We start from the raw sequence: 20608 nt of genomic DNA on the forward strand, positions 1-20608 counted from the left end.
CTGTCAAAGTGGGTAGAGTGTTTACACAGCAGGCATGAAGTAGGATGTAGTATCCCAAGCACCCCATAGGCAGCGGAAGATATTCAAAGCCATTCATAGCTACATTACCAGTTCCATGCCAGTCTGAGCTACATACAACCCTGTCTCAAAAACAAAACATCAACAACTCACCTCCAAGAACTAGCAAATTATCCCCAAATAGAAAATAAAAAAAAGAACATAGCTATCCTACACCCGGCATTTAGAAGGTCCTAAAGATGAAGTCATTTTTGAAAGTCAACACTCAAAATATGTCCTTCGTTCTCTGGTTCTCTAATCTCGTTTAACAGTTCATTTATTTCCTCACCATACAGCACATTTTCATTTTCTGATGGAGTTTGTTGACATTAGGAGCGGCAGGGCTGCGTCCCCGGCACCCGGCCGCCCGCATGGCTAGTTTATACCCAGAAATAATTACACGGAAACTGTATTTTTTCAAACACTGCCTGGCCCGGCTAGGTCCAGTTTCTTATTGGCTAGCTCTTACATATTGTTCGAACCCATTTCTAATATTCTGTGTAGCCCATGAGCTGGCTTACCAGGGAGGATCTTAACCTGCGTCTGTCTGGAGTGGGAGCATCATGGCGACTCACTCTCAGCTTCTTTTTCCCAGCATTCTCTTCTGTCTACTCCGCCTACCTAATTTTCTGTCCTATGAGGGCCGAGGCAGTTTCTTTATTAGTAAGAAATCACTCCCACATCAGGAGTTTGCTTCCGGGGGAGGGGTGGAAAGGAGAAAAAGAAAGAAGACTGCGAAAATGGGCCATGTATTACTCCGACCTTACAAGTTCTAATCTTCTTAGTCTGCATAGAGATCATCGCTGACTTGTTTCTTAATATTTGGTGGGTTCCTTTCCATTTTTCAGGAATATATAAAAATTAATGGGATTTTTCTCAGCTTAATCATTACTCTAAAGCTACAGGTTGAAGCTTGTGGTGTGTGGTTGTGCATACGTCAAATAATATTTTATTCCCACAAAGCCCGAGAAAACAGTTAACATGTGACTCTCCCCTTTCCCTGTTGGTTATGGTTGTTACAAATTTCCATTCAGTGTCCAACTGTGGAACAGTTGCTGGTTTTGAAAGAGAAGTACTACAGGATTTAGGATTTTGTTTTTAATCATGTTCTTTGAAGTAAACTCCCTTTTAAAAAGCTTTAGCATATTCTATTTGCCTCCAGATGGGATTATCAGGATGTCTGATTGCCTAGGCTTAATTCGTTTATGAGAATATCCTCTTTCTCTCAAAGAATTACTCTTACAGCTTTGACTTTGGAAGTTACATCCCCAATATATTATCAGAGAACCAAAGTTTGATCAGTTTCTAAGGACACAACAAATAATGCATTTCCTCTATTGAGTAGCCATTTTTAAATTAATAAGTGTAGCCAGAGATGGTTACAACTGTGCTAAGAGAAGTAGATGCCCCAGAGTTACTACAGAGATTTTTTTTAACAAAACATGGAAACTTATTTTCTGAATGCCTGTTCAAATCTGTTTAATAATTCACGTCTGATTCTTAGCTTTTGGTCTCTTTAAGCTCAAATGCTGAAGCATTAAATAAATTTCATGAAAAAAATTATATAGCAAATTTGGAGTTTCATACTGAGCGATAACTGAAATAATCTTTAAGGAAAGGAGCAGAAAGTGTGTGTGTGTGTGTGTGTCTACGGTGGTGGGGTATTATAAACGTAGGCATTTCTGTTGCTAAGCAGCTGTGAGATTAATGGGGTTTACCTACTTCTCTACATTTGTAAAATAAAACAATAAAAGGGGTGGAAACCATGATTTCCAAGTTTCCCATTACTGTACAACATACTTAACAATCTGATGCTTCCTAGGTGGACAATTTCCCATAATTCTTTACGTTGCTGTAGTTCCCCGTGGAGTCAGCGCAAGATATAAGCATCTGATTTCTTATCTATCTACTAATTTATCACTTTGAAATGTCTTCATCTAATGGTCTGGAAAAGTTCTAGAAGATAAGGGCCATTTTATCTCATCCTGGGAAATTGACCTCAAAAGTAGGAAGATTCTTCCTCTTTCATCTTTAGCTACCTGAACCTTCCTTAGGAGCTTTAAAGAACCTTTCCCAGTCCCCAGGGGGCGGCGGGGGGGAGGGGCAACACAACCCCCCCCCCGAAACGAAACTACAAATCCCAGAGGGCAACGCTGCAGTCATCGCCCCTCCCAAGCCCTCCCGTCCTTAAACTGAGTTCGTGAAAACTCAGACCGAGACAACCTGCGACACGCCTGGGAGAAGCGTCCGCGGCTCGCCCCGGCCCTTTCACCGCGGCGTCGCCCGGAGCCTTTAAGCCGGTGCCCGGGCGCCGACGCGCGACGCGACGCAGGGCGGAGGGGGGGGGGCGTGGCGGACATCACCTGTTTGGGGCGGCGCACGCGCAGTGCGGGCGCGGCGAGGGGGCGGGGCGCGGGGCGGGGCCGACGGCGCCGGGCTGGTCGAGCTCCGCCGCGCCCGGGCTGCTCCGGCGCTGAGGCGGCCACCGGGAGGCAGGCAGCGAGGCGCTCGCCCTGGCGCTGTCCAACATGGAGGAGCGGCCGGCCGCGGGCGTCGCCTGCGGACCGCGCTGAGCTCGCGCTCATCCCCCCCCCCCCCCCGCCGCACCGGGCAGCCGAGAGGGCCCCGAGCCTCCCGGGCTGGGCAGCCTGCACGCTTCGGGGCGGACCCCGGCTGGCGGGGCTCGGGCGGCCGCGGGCTTCTGCACCGGGACGTGTCCCGCCGAGAGCCATGGGCAACGAGGCGAGCTTGGAAGGGGAAGGGCTCCCCGAAGGGCTGGCGGCGGCCGCAGGCGGGGCTGGCGGCTCGGGGAGCGCCCTGCACCCCGGAATCCCTGCCGGCATGGAGGCGGACCTGAGCCAGCTGAGCGAGGAGGAGAGGAGACAGATCGCTGCTGTCATGTCAAGGGCGCAGGGGCTGCCCAAGGGAAGCGTCCCCGCGGCCGCTGCGGAGTCGCCTTCTATGCACAGGCACGCACAGCATGATGGACAGGTCCAGGCATATATATATATACCGCTTCCCGTGCACGTATGTGTGTGTGCCCGCGCGGTGGTACATATATGTCGCCTCCCTTCATTTTATTCTCCCTAATGGGGTGGCCATAAGGCGATCCTAAGCTTTGGATGGGCGGAATAAAAATGATGCAGTGTAGAGTTTCTGGTGGGATAGTCATGAATTGCATTCTTGGAATTGTGATTTTAGGGTGTGATTTTTAAATTTTTTTTTAAAATGTTTGGCCTTTTGTAACCTTTTCCCTCTAGGGTGGTGTGGAGAGATGCCCTACAGTGTTTTACTAATCTGGAAATCTTCCAGTGATACATCACAGACGTGTTGGAAAATGGATAGAGCTGGGTTGCGTGTTTACCTGTACGCTTAAACCTCCTTAGTGTTCTGAGATCTTTTTCTCTGGAAATGATGTGTAAATATATCTGCAACAATACCCTTAAGCCCCTGGAGGTGACTGGTCCTCCATTCCCAACCTTTCCCCAGAGAACAGGAGCTGCCTAGGTAAAAGGCATAGAATAAATACACCTTTTATATTCAGTGAGAGAGGCCCTGAGATATTTTGTGACATTAAACAGATGGTTCGGTCACAGCAGAGCAGGTGCTGTACATGTATTTCAGAATTAGCATATGGTGGTTTTTTTAAACCATTGCTCTGTTTTATGCAAAAATGACTTTCAGTTATGGAAGATGGGAATTTGCATTATCTTGAGATTAGGTTTCAATCCACACTTAAAAACAGGATAAATAAATGACAATTTGCACAGGCAATTATAAAAGCTAATCTGTAATATTAACATATTCATTTCCTCTCCAGCTTTCCATTTCCCCCCTTTCTAATGAATGAGTTGTTTTCTAATTAGGTACCGAGAGGGTATAATCATGCTTTCTCCGCCTTTATTATTGTAAACAAACCCTTTCACTTCACACCCTTAGGCAGAACAAATAGCTATCCATGGTCCTGAAACATCCTTTTACTACTTAACCGGACTTACACGATCTTGACTTGAGGTATCAAAAGTATGAAAGAGCTGGATGTATAGGTAAAGAATGTTCTACTTCATAAACTTAAAAAAAAAATTCATCTTAGCTGCCAGCATGCTAACACAAATGCTGCTTTTTCCAGCTATCACAATAAACCTATCACAGGAGCAGATTAAGTTTCTTAAGGGTAGTGATCTTGAAATGTTGAACTCTGTTGGGTGAAAAATCCCATTTAATTTGAAAGAAACCACAGTAGCTTGAAAATTAGCTCCCAAATTTAAAAATCTTTTATTGTTGAAAACTAGTAAAGGCTTGAAGCTTTTCTTAAATAATTTATAAGAGGAGCTGTTTTTCTCTGCTTGCTAAAATCCTGACTTTGAAAGAAAAAAAATGTTCACTTAGCGTGTCATTTTAGGATCATAGTGAGCAGCAGAGCTTTTCTTAGCCAGATCTCTAATTTTTCCAGAGGGGCACATGCAACAGGTCTAGCATGGTTGCAAATATGACCGAGATCATTGGTGTTTTACCTTTGCTTATGTACAGCAAATGGCTGGAGAAAAATATCTGTCAATATAACTGCTGCTTTATGTTGTATGTGTATGCAGTATGCTTACAAAGTTCCTCATTAGCAACTGAACACTTTGGCACTGTTATTATTAGGCGATTTCTGCCCCCAATTGCAATTGGTAAAGATTTGTAAAAGATACACAATATTTTCTTTTATTTTCTCACACACATATTTTGCCAAGGTATTTTTATAAAGTATACTTTTGGGAAAATATGCATTATATATAATATTGAGAGATCCACTTGACCTTGCCATTTAGACCTTTAAGATCATATTAATTAAATATACGTGCATATAAAGGTCCAGATTACTTCAGATTTTTAGACTTTTAGATGCATGGATTAGACATGGCAGAATTTATCTATCTGGCTTTACTTTTGAGAAGTAAGGATTTTCAGCTCCAGTACTCAGGTTCTTAGTGCATTGATTTTTTTTGTGACTCATAGGAAATTAATATGCATTTCCCTACTCATGTGTGTCTCATGTTCCTGGATTCTAAAGAAGATAATAAAAACCTGTCTTACCTGTTTTAGGAAGTCATTCTGAGGATGACTCAAGTTCACAGGGACATTTTGCTGGATTTTTAATAGGAAGGAGTGAAAGATATAAGCATGCTAATCTCAATGCCATCCCTAGAAAGGTCTCAATTATGGCCCCACACAAGCTGTGTGTTGTATGCATTGTTAGAAATGCTAATGATGCAAATTTTATTCCTTTACATGTGAATAAGTGAGAGTCCTCACAGAAGCACCCTCATTAGGAGGCTGGAGGCCCAACTTCCTTACCTAGTTTTATGACTTTGAATTTTTCTCTTAGCCTTTTAAATCCTATGTCCTCTCTACTTATAAAAGTGAATAGCTCTTTCTTAGGTATTTTTATTTCTGATATGGAATATTTTATGTGACTCAGCACTGTCAAATTAAGTGTCATTGACTGTTGTTGTGTTACATTTAAAAACATTTCATCATTCCAGCTGGTTCAGATTTTTATATTTGCATATGCCTGAAATATCATTTTATCCAAAACAGCTTCTCTGTTAACTTATGAAAGAAAAGTTCTAATTTGGGAATAGCATTAGTAAAATGAAAAAAAAAGGATGTGCAATTAAACACAAATAATTTAGGCTAGAATCAGAATAAGGTTATGAACAAAATTTCTTCTTGACATTGATTCATTGTAGACTTAGGGAAAGACATTTTTATTTGTACTATTCACTTGTTTCGTGAAGCCGGGGTATGAGAAGGCCCTACCTACTGCACACTTTTGTGACAGAAGATAAAATCTGGGAGTTGATGGTTTCCTTTAGTGCTCCTCTGAGCCTCCCCTACTGAGTGGCCATCTGCTGCGCCATTTTTGTTTGTTTGTTTTTCTTTTACTATAGAACAATAGGTCAAGTCCGGGTTCTTAAGTGAATAAGGGAAGTATACATTTAAAATCTTAGAAGACCTGTAGAAGGCTTTGCAGGGAAAGGAACTCAAGAAACTTTAATCGAGAGTGAAGCAAGGACCTGTTGCGTTCCTCCATTGGTTTTCACATTCATTCGTTCTCGGATTTATCGAACATTAGCACTGTTCTCCTTCCAGCCCTGATGCTGGCAATGAAAAGATGGGCAAATGTCCTCTCCTAGCTCACAGTTCAGCGTGTAAGCAGAGTTTGCATTTTAGCTCAGTTTCCAGTAGAGTGGCTGATGTGGCAAACGGTTCACGAGATCACTTTCTCTCAGGCAGCTTTACATTTTTGTGTGGTGTCAAGTCGCTATCTTGGTGATTTTCTTTCTGTTTTTCTTTTTTACTTGAATCCACATACTGACAGCCATTAAAGCCAAGTTAGAATTTGGGGACAGTCTTTGTGGCTATGCATGTCTTTTCTGACAGCACAACTTAATATTTCTGGGATATTTATGCAATTATAATGTATTATGATGTGTAGTACATGCAGCTTGTTTTCAATTTTGATGTTTTCTGTTACAACAAATATTTGGTATTTGTAAAGTTCTTTTTTTTTCACTTGCTATTACACATACATTGGATTAAGTGAAGAGGCAGTGTCACAAGACACAGATTAAGATAATTTAATAGTATTTTCAAGAAATGACAATAAAAATCAAGAATATATTTCCTTGGCCTTTGTTTAAAGATAACTTTCAAAGACCACATACAAAGGTTCAGTTCGGTGAAATTCCTAACAATTACTTATAATATAGGCACAAACTCTACCAAAGTCCTTTCAAGGGAGTTTTGCATTATATTAACTCGAATGCAGAACCAATTTCAGAATAATGTCAAAATCTATACAATGTATAGATTATCTCTTTGGAAATAACCTATGTTCAGTTATTTATGGTGACTCTTCTGCCTTCTGATGGCGGTTGGGGAGGTGCAGGTAGGATGTCCTAGGAAGACATTCTTATATTATGTCCAAATGCAAATATATAGCAATGACTTTAAAAAAACATATCACAGCGCTTTGAGTAATGACTCAAGAAATAGCGTTGGGTCTCTTTTAAAATTAAGCCTTTGGAAACATAGTGAAATATTTTCTTAAAAAAAAAAAAAACCTTTCCTGGAGGGACCATCCCAAACTCTTCTATTATAGTTAGCATCGATAGTGTGCAGTCCTGGGATCCATGCAGCACTTTGGATAAACCGGGCAGACACTGCACCAGTGAGCTACATACACTCTACCATATTTAGTCACTTTATGACGTCATTTTATGCGTATGTGCCAGTGGAAAAAATATTTTCACTCAGTCTTTGCTACTAGTAATACTTTTCCATTTCTTTTAACTATCTCTTAGATCCTGATTCATACTGTAAGCATTAGGGAAGTCCTGAAGAGAATTATTAAACACCACAAAGTTGACAATGTGTGGCTGTGTCCCTAACTAGCCTGTTTGGACAAACTGAATAAAAGATGTAGAACTCTTTGGGGCCATCTTACATTTCAGGTGCTCCCAAATCATGCATTCTTTTTCCTTGTTTCTTTCAAACAGAAATATGCATTTTCCAAATAGAAAGTGGCATTAATGAAGCAAAACTCCTTATCTGTTTTTCTCCACTGCTATAGTGTGGGAGGAAATCAGTGCACTTTTGTTGCTGACAGAAGTGGCTCATTCAAAATTTAACATACCTAATATGACAACATATCTGTAAATATCTGTCTTAATCATTCAACTCATATCACTTAAAGTTTATCATATTTACAGGTTGTTTTAAAAAATTGTCATGTAAAGCTTCTTGTTACACCTGCCTAGCAATATCAGTGATAATAGATAAGATAATTAAGCAATGTAACAATCACTAAATGAAGTGATTACATGTTTTCTTCGACTGAAGAAAGTAATAGCAGTTTTCAAAAATGGGGCCATAGCTGGTTCCATACTGCTTGGCTATCAGGCTGTTATCTCAAGATACTTTAAGTCTCAGCTGTGATGCTGCATAAAAATTCCACATTAATAATTAACTATTAGAACGGATAAAGTAATACTGGCCTTGCACAAGAAAGTTTGTTTCTCAAAGAAGTTTAGTAACTAACATACAAATCTTTATAAGGTTTAATAAGGATAGCGTTTGATGGGTGTTACCATTCCAAGTAGAACAAAGCAAAATTGTGTAAAGCATTAGATTTCTCATTGTGCTAAAAAGGTATCATTTAGCTCCATTACTGCAGCTCACCTAAATATTACAGTGTGCCTTAGGTAACTACGAATTATCAAAATTAAGTAAAAACAAAACAGGCAAGCTGTTATATTTTAAAGCAACTTCTTAATTCTCTTTGTTTTTCTTTGACCATAAGTTTTTGATCAAAAAGGAGACATAGTCATGTATGACATTACATACTAGAGATAGTCGATATGACATTATCTTGACAATGCAGTTTTACTTTTTAAACCTATATGTTATAGTCTAGTAAGTATATTTGTCTAAGTTTATATTGTTTATCCACATAAGTTTTCGTCACCAACAAGCTGCTTTTGCTATACTACCTTGTTAAAATGTCTACCCATTCAAAAAAGTAACAGACTAGGAAAATTTTATGTTCCATCTAGGCTGCAGTATACAAACTGGGGCTTCATACGTTTGAGTTACAAGAAAACAATAACTTTAAATATTGATTTGATTTGAAATAACTTCCGCTGTTTTCAATTTTCCAGGAAACAAGAGTTGGATAGTAGTCAGTCTCCCAAGCAACCCGGAAAGCCCCCAGACCCTGGGCGTCCCGCTCAGCCTGGACTCAGTAAAAGCAGAACTACAGACACATTTAGGTCGGAGCAGAAGTTGCCTGGAAGGAGTCCGTCCACTATTAGCTTGAAAGAATCCAAGTCCAGAACTGATTTTAAGGAAGAGTACAAGCCTAGTTTGATGCCCGGTTTCTTCTCAGACGTTAACCCTTTAAGTGCTGTCTCCTCTGTAGTAAATAAATTCAACCCTTTTGATTTGATATCGGACTCTGAAGCATCCCAGGAGGAAACAACAAGGAAACAAAAAGTTGCTCAGAAGGACCAAGGGAAATCAGAAGGAATCACAAAACCTCCCTTACAACAGCCCTCACCCAAGTCGGTTCCGAAACAGCAAGGGCCAGTGAAGGAAGGGATACAGCAGGACCCCTCTCCCAAGTCAGCATCTTCCCAACAAGCAGAAAAAATAAAACCACAAGCCCCCAGCACAGGAAAGCCTTCCCAGGCATCTTCCCAGCCTCCGCAGACGGACCAGACAAAGCTGCCTATTGAAAGAGACGCAGCCAGGCCTCAGACTAAACCTTCAGAACCAGGAAAGCCTTCCCAGCAGAGCCCAGCCAAAACACCAGCTCAGCAAGCAAGTCCTGGGAAATCTGCAGCCCAACAACCCGGACCTGCAAAGGCCACAGTCCAGCAGCCAGGGCCAACAAAGTCCCCAGCTCAACCAGCAGGGACAGTGAAGGCCCCAGTGCAACCTCCAGTGACATCCAAGCCCTCGGTGCAGCAGGCTGGAGTCGAGAAGACTTCATCTCAGCAGCCCGGGCCAAAGCCTTTAACTCAAACTCCTGGTCCTGGAAAGATTCCACCAGGGCCATTAAAGTCCCCGGCTCAGCAGCCAGGAACAGCAAAACTCCCAGCTCAACAAACTGGCCCACAGCCTCCAGCTAAGGTACCTGGGCCTACAAAGACTCCTCCAACTCAGCACCCTGGACCTGGGAAGACACCAGCTCAACAGCCAGGCCCAGCAAAGCCTCAGCCTCAGCCTCAGCAGCCTACCCCAGTGAAACCCCAGCCTCAGCAGCCAGCTCCTGCAAAGCCTCCACAACAGACCACTCCAGCAAAGCCCCAGCCTCAGCAGCCCACGCCAGCAAAGCCCCAGCCTCAACAGCCCACGCCAGCAAAGCCCCAACCTCAACAGCCCACCCCAGCAAAGCCCCAGCCTCAACAGCCCACCCCAGCAAAGCCCCAGCCTCAACAGCCCACCCCAGCAAAGCCCCAGCCTCAACAGCCCACCCCAGCAAAGCCCCAGCCTCAACAGCCCGCTCCAGCGAAACCCTCAGCTCAACAGCCCGCTCCAGCGAAACCCTCAGCTCAACAACAGCCTATGAAACCGACAAGCCAAACGGTCTCTGTAAGACCTCTGCAGCCACCACCGACTTCTGCAGCACAGACTCCAGGACAAGACCTCTCCAAAACCATCTGTCCCCTTTGCAACACCACTGAACTTCTGTTGCATAGTCCAGAAAAGGCCAACTTTAACACATGCACTGAGTGTCAGACCACCGTCTGTAGCCTCTGTGGTTTTAACCCCAATCCTCACTTAACCGAGGTGAGTGCATTTATTACAGCCCAAGCTCCATACGCACCCACCGGCACTGTCCACACGTGGTGCCTGTTATGTTACTTAGGACAGCGAGTGCTTGTCTCTCCGTCTCTTCATCTCTCTCTCCCCGTCGTCCTTTTCTTTCTCCCTGTCAATTTATTTCTATAAAATATTCTCTTGCATGAAAGTCTTAACATAATGTCACAGTTTCTAAAGATGTGGCGTATAAAACAAATGTGAATTGTGGGAAAGGAGCTGAACTCCTAGATTCACGGGGTTTAACATCTACATTTTTTTTAGCATAAACTGATGCTGCTTTAGTTTAAAATTGATGCTCCCACTTACCAATTTTGCTATTATTGTTGTGTGGTTTGTTTGTTTGAGTTTTTTTTTTCTTTTTGTGACAAGGTTTGCCATGTAGCCCAAGCCGATACAGAATTCTTTACATAGCTCAGGTTGCTTCTAACTTAATAATCTTCCTTCCAAAGCCTTCCAAACTGCAGGACTTTGGCATGTTCAGCCCCATCCAGCTCACATTTTAATAGAACTAACTGACATAATATTTGCATTTAAGAAAGTGGATAATTATTTTCAAATTTTAAATATATTTTTAATATTAACTGGGATAGTTTGTACATACCCATCCCCATTGGTGGTTCTTCTATACCCGATGAGGATATACCCCACTCATTAGCTGAGAGTCACTGATAACAACATGGATTGATCCATAAATTGAAGCTATAAAAGTAGGCTCATCATTGATATCTTTATTCCCAGGAGATGTGTCAGTTACGTAGCTAACTTGCCTGCTTAACCATCAAATCAAAAGGGAACAGAGATATGTAAACATCCTCACTTGGGATGACTTCTTTCTAGTTCTTTCCATTTACCCGCAAATTTCATGATGCCATTATTTTACGTGGGTGAGCAATACTCCATTTTATAAATGGACTTGTTCTTTATCCATTCATCTGTTCACATCTAGGTTGTTTCAGTTCCTGGCTATTATGAATAGAGCAGCAATGAGCATGGCTGAGCAAGTGTCTCTGTGGTAGCATGAGGTGTCCTTTGGGTATATGACCAAGAGTGCTATAGATGGATCATGAGGTAGACGGATTCCCATCTTTCTGAGAAACCGCCACACTGACTTCCAGACAAGTATGCGTCCTCGCCAGCCATGGTTCTATGTTTCTCTTACTACACATCCTTTACAGCATGAGCTGCCACTTTTATTTTTGATCTTAGCCATTTTGACAGGTGTAAGACTAAATCTCAAAGTAATTTTTATTTATATTTCTCTGATGGAAGACTATTTAACATTTTAAGTATTTCTTTGCCAACTGAGTTTCCTCTTCTGAGAGTTCCCTATTTATATCTGTACAAAGTTTTTAAATAGTGTTACGTGCTTTCTTGACATTTAGTTTTTTTTTTAAATTCTTTATATATTTTGGATATTAGATTTGTAAATGGAAAACCTTTTTCCATCCTGCAGACTGCCACATAGTCTGAATAACAGTGTCCTGTGCCATATAGACAAAGTTTTGTGAGGTCCCATTTATTAATTGTTGAGCTTATTGCTTGTGCTAGCGGTATTGTGTTAAGAAAGTCTTTTCCTGTGTCAGCGAATTCAAGGCTATTTCCCACTTTGTTTTCTATCAGGGTCAGTGTTTCTGGTGTTTATGTTCAGGTCTTTGATCCATTTGGAGTTGAGTTTTGTGCAGGGTGATAAGTATGGATCTATTTGCATTCCTCTTGCTGGCCTGCTTCTACATACTTTAGTTGGGAGGAGAAAATAGTATATAATAGGGAATATAAATCATGTTTATGTCTTGAATGTGAATATAGACCTTTCTATACCTTTTTCTAATGTTAAATCCACATGATTCAGTCTAGTAAGATTGGGTGTTAATAAGTTACAGCACAACATAGTATGTTTAGACATCAGATACAACTGAGTTCTTTCACAAGCTTGCAGAAGTTTTGACTTGAGTACTTTTATTCCCTGGTTGCATTTTGAACAGAAAAATAGACGGGGTGCGAAGTGTCCCCTGGGGAAAGAAGTCACATGAAAATGGAATGATAATATAGAACAAATGTGAGGAAACTGGGGCTTGAGGGCATAGGCAGAGTTGTGTAGTCTTTCTTTTTTAATTCCAAGAGGTCTGACACCTTCTACTATATAAAAAGCATGTTCGGTCCATCTGGAACACAGCTAGTGGACTGTCTAGCACTGTGTCAGAGAACACTGGAAATAATAACTCACCAACGGAAGTGAAGGAGTATGGGATTTAAATAGCTCCAAGACAGAGTTCTTCACTCTATTTATAAATATTAAGTTATGAAGATTGATAGCTGTTATATTCATGCACTCACTGAAGTATAATGTATGAGAAAAGTAAGACTTTAGGACTTGTCAAGTGCCCTCTGCTTTCTGAAGAATTTTAGTTTGTAATCGCAATGCTCACTGGTTCTGTAGCCATTTAAATGAGCCATTTATAAAATTATAATTAATAAGAAACAGTATTATGTTTCTTATAAATGATGAGCAGAATCATATTATAATCAGGTGTATGTGTTTGTGTATGTGTGTGTGTGTGTGTGCTTAGCTTCTAAAATATTAGGAAAGTTGCATTTCGGTTCATACTATGCTAATGATACAAAGAAATGGTTTGAAAGATGGATGATTTGTCCATTGAACATTTGCATTTATCTCACCTCTGTGGCAAGTCACAAGGCAATAAATGCATTTGGAAACATATTCTTCAGTTATTGCTTATATGCCCAGTATTTGGAAGACAGATATTATTTAGATTTCTAATACACGAGAGGCATTCTCATAAATGGTTTTGGAATAGAGATGAGACTAAAGCAGGAATTCTTGAAAATACCATGATTGAAATATACTCCATGCAGGTCTGCACCCATGCATATGATAGGTAGGGACTCAGATGATAGTGATAGCTGTGAGAAATAAAAACGAATATGATGGACATATGAGTGGGAAGCACTCTTTTCCTAGTGGGGGTGCGACTGAGAAAAGCTTCATGGGAGAAGTGTCTTTCCATAGAGTGTATCAGTATAAACACGAGTTCAACAGAGAGAGAAGATGCAACAGGTTAGAATTTAAGCAAGAAATGCACGGAGAACGACACAGAGTGTGTTTGGGATGTTAAGAGTAAATATGGGAGTGTTGAGAATGCCCATGCAAAGGCACGAAACATACCTGCTGTGCAGGCCTGACGCTCTGAGGCTCTGAGTTGGGTCCCTAGATGACACAGTGGAAGGAGTCACTGGCCCCCGAAAGTCTCCCTCTGATGGCCATATGCTCACTGTAGTATTCTCCGACACCCTGCGATTCAGCTCATTCCTCTACGTGCCGTGGAAGGCCTTTAAATTACCTGCCCTCTCTGGAGGCTCTTGAGATGGGAGCTGTTCCAAACACATCCTGAGAAGGCCCTGGCTCCCAGCCTAGAGTCCTGGTATGGGGAGGAAGTCATATCTGTGGCTCTTCTTGCTGCTCCATTAATGGAATTAATCACGGAACACAGGCTTTCTCTTTGAGTCTGCTTCCTGACACAAACTGAGTATTTACTTTCTAATTATTGACAAGGGATTATTTTTTTTTTGCTGTTGTTTTTGTGCATTTATTTTATCTCTATCAGTGAATAGCCTCAGGCAAGACACATTTATGGATGGATATAAAGGCTTGTTCATAATATTGGATCATTCTGAAATTCAATGTAAGAAGATGACTTGTCACTTCAAGGACACTGACAATGAGCTAAATGTTAGTGATGAAGTTGAATTTGATTAATTTATTCTTAGTCATTATACATGGCTTTTGGTTAAAACTAGATGTCTAATTAAATAAAAACATGGCTATCTTTCAAGGGCAAAACAGTAGCAAAACCAAAGTAGACTTTTATATATGTATGTGTGTGTGTGTGTGTGTGAGTGTGTGTGAACCTTATTACAAAGATGAAACAAAACATGTTTTATATACTTTCCTTGGGGAAAGTGATTTCACTAGTTACCCTGTAGTGACAGTCCTGTCACTACTTCTGATTCAAGAGAAATTTGTGCATATGTGTGTACGTGAGTGTGTATGTGTGTGCGAGAGAGAGAGTGAGTGAGTTGAATGTGTTTGAAGGTGTCTGTGGTCAGGGTGTGTGTGTGTGTGTGTGTGTGTGTGTGTGTGCGCAGAGAGAGGTATGCTAAACAAGAAGAGAAGGGATGCCTGGCACCTCTGGTCAAGGAAAAACAGGACAACATTCCCCTCTTGATGGAATAGCTGAAAGAATTATAAAAGAGGAAGTGTTTTTATCCAACTGCTTGCTGTTTTTAGCACAGATTTTTTTTTTTTTGGCACTTCTAATTCGCGACAAAAATGCTGCACAGCCCCCCCCTTCCCATCCTTTACCTCCACTGCCAAAAATCCCCGAAGCTTACAAGTGTTGACCACCTCTCCTAGGGCTCCATCTTTAATGTGAAAAAGGACTGGCAATATAAGCTGATAGGGCGAAGAATTTGAAGAAATGGGGATTGAAAGTAGCTGAGGGAGAGCTGAGGAAAAACTACCCAAAGGTGTGTCAGAGGGTCCTTTGAATCAGCAAATATAAACATGTAGTGGGTTCCTTCAGGTAACATGAACAACATAATTTGCATGCCTTTTGAGAAAGGTTTAAGACGACCGCCATCTTCAAATGTCAGTGGGCTGACTAAAGATAACAATAGAGCTGGTTAATGACCTGGAAAACAAGAACCCTTAATTTCCCCAGACTGTAGAATCAAAAACAAAAAACAAAAACAAAAACCAAACAGACAAATAAGCAAAACCCATCAAAGTTCTTTGACTACTTGAGTAGCATCCACTAAATTCCATGGATGGTCTAGATTTTGGGCATCCAGACATGAACGACATCCTTGTCTTATGGGTTAGTATTCTAGTCAGCATCACAAATAACCAAACCATATGGTGTGACAGATGGTAAAGGTGTTATAACGAAGATGAAATACAGGAGGATTTGAAGCACGATTAATAAAAACTCAGGGTCTGAAATTGGGGTTCAACCTGGAGATCCAAAAAGCAAAACAAGGAGCCACTGGCTCTTACCTAGACCTCAGTCTGAAATGGCACTCCTGCCTTCTGGAATCTCAGAAGGAGATTGTGTGTCTTAGAGCTGTTTCCTCCCTAGTGCTGGGATTAAAGGTATGCATCTCCGTTATTAAAGCCATGCACCGCCCAGTTTCTATGGCAACTAGCATGGCTACTGAGATTAAAGGTGTGTGTCATTGTGGCTACTGGCATTGAAAGTGTATGTTACCAAAGCCTTGTCTATAAAGTTGACTAGTGGGGCTGTTTTACTCTCAGATCTTCAGGTAGTCTTCATTTATTAAAATACAGTTGAAATGCCACTACAAGGATTATGTTATGCACAGGAGAGGAATGGGGCTGAGTGCTGCGTTTCTCTTTCTCTTTCAGTTGTAGGTTAGTGCTTTAGGGGTACTGAAGGATCTGAGGTATAAAAGTTTTAATGAAGTAGATGAGTTAGCTCAGTGAGTAAAAGTGATTGTCCCCAACCATGACAACTGGGATTCTATCCCCAGAACTCACATCATGAAGGAGCGAACTCACCTTGTAAGTTGTCTTCTGACCCCCACCCAGGAGCCATGAAGTACATGTGCCCCCATACACAAAATAAATAAATGTTGAACTATTGTTGCAGTGGTAATTTCAACTGAAGTTCTAATTAGTGAGGGTAGCTGAAGGTTAGAGAATGTAGAAGTGAATTTCGTATTGGTGTAATTCTGAGATCAACTCATTCTCGAAATTCTCACTATAGAGAGTATTTTTATTCCTAGAAATGAGTGACACCAAGTTGTCTCCAGATAAAATTCAGTTTATATAGCAAGATAAAAATATAGCAGTGTAAATTTATAACTCAAACATAAACTTAAAACACAGGGAAGTTATGGCAACCGCCACCACAAAATGTAAAAGCAAGAGTTAGATTTGTTGGTTCCAGTGCGCCAGCCAGTCCTTGTGCTTTTACATCTAAATAGGAGGGTTTACATTTAATGAAATGGTTTTGTACTTTTTTAATTTATGGATTCTTGTCCAAACTAAAATCAACACTGGAGTAATCTGAAGACTCTACTTGATCAGAATTATTGGTTAAAAATGTATATGATGTTATTTAAATCCTCTTTAAAAACCTCTTTACCCCTTGTAATTATGATAGTCAGATTTCTATTACTGTGATAACTACCTGGGTAGTTTCAAAGACAGGGATTTTGTCTAGTCATATTTTCTTCCTCCCCTTCCTTTTCCTCTTCCTTCTTTCCCTCCCTCCCTCCCTCCCTCCCTCCCTCCCTCCCTCCCTTCCTCCCTTCCTCCTTCCTCTCTCTCTTTCTTTTTTTCTTTCATTCTTTCTTTATTTCAAGACCAGCTTTTCATTACTACAATAACAAGCTGGGTAGTTGTGAAGATGTGAAGAGAAGGATTTTATTTGGGGTCACGGTTTTGCAGTTTCAGCCTGTGATCAATGGCCTATTATGGTTGAACCTGTCAGGAGGCAGCAATTGTGTCAGGAACAGGTGAACGGGGAAACAACCCACCTTATAGTTGGAGAGTAGAAGTCAACAGGAAGAGGTACCAGTTATGCTGTCTCCTGCAATGGCTTGGTCTTAGTGATTAGACCAGGAAGGCCCATCTGTGCATTTTCATCATCTCAGCAGTTCCCATTGTGGGGAATCATGCATCTATAGATAGGAAATATTTAGAAAAGTGCCCCTGGGAGACATTATAGATACCAGTTATATAAACAACCTAGTTGATGAAACTTGTGGTTCTAAATGATATGAGAATTTGAGATAACATATTTATGATGCTGTTTAGTCAGTATTATTCATCATTTTCCATCAAGGATATCTGTTGTTTGATTGGCATCATGTTCATAGAAGTCTTAAGATAAATAACATCTCATAATTCTACGCATACGATTTTTGTAAGATAAAAGGCATTTGTTTTATTCCAATGATCTAGAAACTCCCATGATGCCTCCTTTACTATTAAAAGTAGATTATCTTGACTATAACAAAATGGGTTTGCCACGTAAACTAGTTGTCTAATGTTGTTACTTACCAGAAGGAATAATTTTTTTAAAAATCCTGTTCACAAATACCACGTAGAATCCAGGTCTTCGATGTGGTTCAACGTGAACGCTATCTCTCTGACTCCTGCATTCCTTGACTGCACTGTGTTTGTACACAGTTTCCTGTTGCACTCGCGAGCATCGCCACTAGACTTTAAAACCACTGCTTTTTTTCTTAGTTTTGGCTTCGAAATGACTAAACATTTCAGATGTCTTTTGCAAGAGTTGGATGTTATTATGTTTACTCTGTTTGTTATGTATAATTGCATCTCGTACTATGATCTATATGGTTTAGCAATAGCAGACGCCATTCTTTGAAAGCGGATAATTGGAGACGATTTGGAGACGATGAGGTCACTTGTTGAATCATTCAACAAGCTTGACTTCATGACTGGTTGTGGCACTTGCCTGTTGCCGCCCTATGAGGAAGCATGCATCTGTCACTCTTAAATTATGTCAGGTCGTAAGTGCCCTTGACAAGACAACCTGCCATTGCAAACATCTCAAGAACATTTTACGAGAGACAAATGTATGACATGATCGATAATAAATTCATAATTTTCCATAAATAATGAGATGACACTGATCATCTATCGCAGATCTAGTAAGTAGAAATTTGAACATTGTACCTTTCAAGCTGTTTACCTATCGATTTATATGGATTTTGACATTTAATATTCTTTCAATGAGGTATTGATATTTATAGAACTACTAAGCTAATGACATTTAGTTTCTGAAAGCAATTGGTACAGAAAAAGAGTCGTGAAGAAGGAACCTGGTTTCTTATCTTCCTGATCACTGGTGCTGGAAGCCGCACTCTGACTTCGGTTCTGCTCTCTAGGAAAGCTGAGAGATCCTGTTTTACTGGGAGGGCTCCTCTGTCACTGGCCATTTTGTGAGAGCTCCTCTGTCACTGGCCATGTTGCCAGCGTTTGACGGGAGAGATTAGAGAGGTGATGACTGCCTCTGGTTATGGATAGCATGTGGAGTCTAGAAGGACGGATAGGAACTTAGAAATTTGAGATTCGATTTTGTTTGTAAAATAGAATATATACGGAGTGAGACAGAGAGGCTGTTGAAATAAGAGCGGCGGGGCTGCGTCCCCAGCACCCCGGCTGCCTGCTAGCTCATGCCCGAAATAACAACACACAAATTGTATTCTTTTAAACACTGCTTGCCCATTATATCTAGCCTCTTCTCGGCTAACTCTCGCACCTGGACTAGCCCATTTCTAATAATGTGTGTAAGCACCCCAAGGTGCGCTTACTGGGAAGATTCTAGCCTACGTCCATCTTGAGTCGGAGCTTCATTGCGCGTCTCTGAGAGCAGAGCTATCTAGCGTCTGTCTGAGGAGTCTTACCTTACTTCCTCTTCCTCCTGTTTACTACTCCCACCTATGTTTTAACCTATCAGGGCCAGCCAAGCAGTTTCTTTATTTAATTAACCAATGAAATCAACAGATTGATATGACACTCCCACATCACTTATGTAATTTTACTATGTTAAAATGAAAGCCTTTCTTTTTTTTTGTTTAAACAGAAAAAGGGGAAATGATGGAGGAAGGACATTGGTTAATTATAATAAAGAAACTGCCTTGGCCCATTTTATTGGTTAGAACATAGGTGGGTGGAGTAAATAGAAGAGAATGCTGGGAGAAAGAGGCTTAATCGAGGAGTCGCCATGATTCTCCCACTCCAGACAGACGCAGGTTAAGATCTTCTCTGGTAAGCCACCTCGTGGGCTACACAGATTATTAGAAATGAGTTAGATCGATATGTAAGAGCTAGCCAATAAGAGGTTACAGATAACAGGCCAGGCAGTGTTTAAAAGAATACAGTTTCCGTGTAATTATTTCGGGCATAAGCTAGCCATGCGGGCGGCCGGGTGCCGGGGATGCAGCCCCGCCACTCCTATTTCAACAAGAGGCAGAGGCAGAGGGAGAGAGAGAGTCCCTAAATATAAAACAGCTTACTACCTATCATGTGCTTTTTCTAATAAATAGCACTAACTATAAACTGTTTCATATAGAAATATATAAATATGTCATATAGAAAAATATCATACAGAAATACAATATTTGTATCACTAATTCATCAGAAGTTTTAGTTCTATACTTATAATAAATAAATCTTAGCAACACAGTCAACTCATGGAAAACAACCTAATTGGTTAGTTTCTTCATTTGTGAACGTGACAATAGTAACGAATTCTCTGGATTGGCTGAGAAAAGCTAAGCTTCTGTCCAAGATTCCTCTTATTCTGTTGTACTGACAGAGGAAGAAGGATTTATTTCAAAACATTATCAGAAGAAAATGAATGATAATGAAAGTTTAGATTGAATTTATTTGAAAGCAAACGGAATAATGTAAGGCTGCTGAAGCATGATTTGAAACCCATTTTCCTGATACTTATCTGTGAAACGTATTTATACACCGTTTATGTACAGCTTTGGAATCATTTTCAGGTTGTAAGAGGCTTCCATTAAAATACCTATGAGTCAAAAGTGCCCCTTGGGGACTATGGATTTTTATATGAGATTTAATATATTTTTAGCATTTTACTATTTTATAAACTGTTTTTTTTTTCCTTCCTTAGCCAGTGCATACAAAGTTTCCCCCAGCTCTGGTCTAGTTTAATGCTCTGCAGCTCTTAGCACATGTTGGGTTCATTCTTGTTTTTATGTTTTCAGCCCGTGAGACTATTTGCCTACATCACTAGCATGGCTTACTTTTTCAAAAAATTAAATAATTAAAAAATAATTCAAGAAGCTAGTGGAATACTTAAACAATCACAGTTTAACTGGAGCCATTAGAAGCCATAAACTGAAAAATTGAGAGCCAACGCTCGTGGTTTCTCCATCTTCTGAAGTGTGGGAGCTTGAAAAACTGTTGAGAAGTTTGAGCTATTTAATGTAAGCTCAGTTGCTGCTTAGACATCCTCCTCTTGTTGTGCAACTACGATTGTAAGCATCAACTCCCTTCTATAGACAAATGGTTTCCGCTCTTGAGGTGGTAGGGTCTGGAAGAATGGATCCTAAACACTAGGAGGCCTAAGCCTTATGC

General features: G+C 40.8%; 1 protein-coding gene across 2 annotated transcripts in view; it reads left to right on the forward strand.

Moving 5' to 3' along the window:
* Positions 1 to 2718: 2718 nt before the first annotated feature.
* The window catches only part of Pclo (piccolo presynaptic cytomatrix protein), a 288549-nt gene continuing 270659 nt past the window's right edge, over positions 2719 to 20608 (forward strand). The window contains exons 1-3 of one of the 2 annotated variants that reach the window (XM_050139687.1): positions 2719 to 3026; positions 8766 to 9849; positions 9913 to 10398. In XM_050139687.1, the coding sequence (XP_049995644.1) occupies positions 2788 to 3026; positions 8766 to 9849; positions 9913 to 10398 (1809 nt within the window). In that variant the 5' untranslated portion in view covers positions 2719 to 2787. Of the gene's footprint in view, positions 3027 to 8765; positions 10399 to 20608 lie in introns of both variants that reach the window. The other variant, XM_050139688.1, reaches the window with a different exon arrangement.

The sequence above is a fragment of the Alexandromys fortis genome, unplaced genomic scaffold, assembly GCF_014885135.2.
Source record: "Alexandromys fortis isolate MF-2015 unplaced genomic scaffold, M_Fortis_MF-2015_v1.1 scaffold_38, whole genome shotgun sequence".
Taxonomy (NCBI): Eukaryota; Metazoa; Chordata; class Mammalia; order Rodentia; family Cricetidae; genus Alexandromys; species Alexandromys fortis.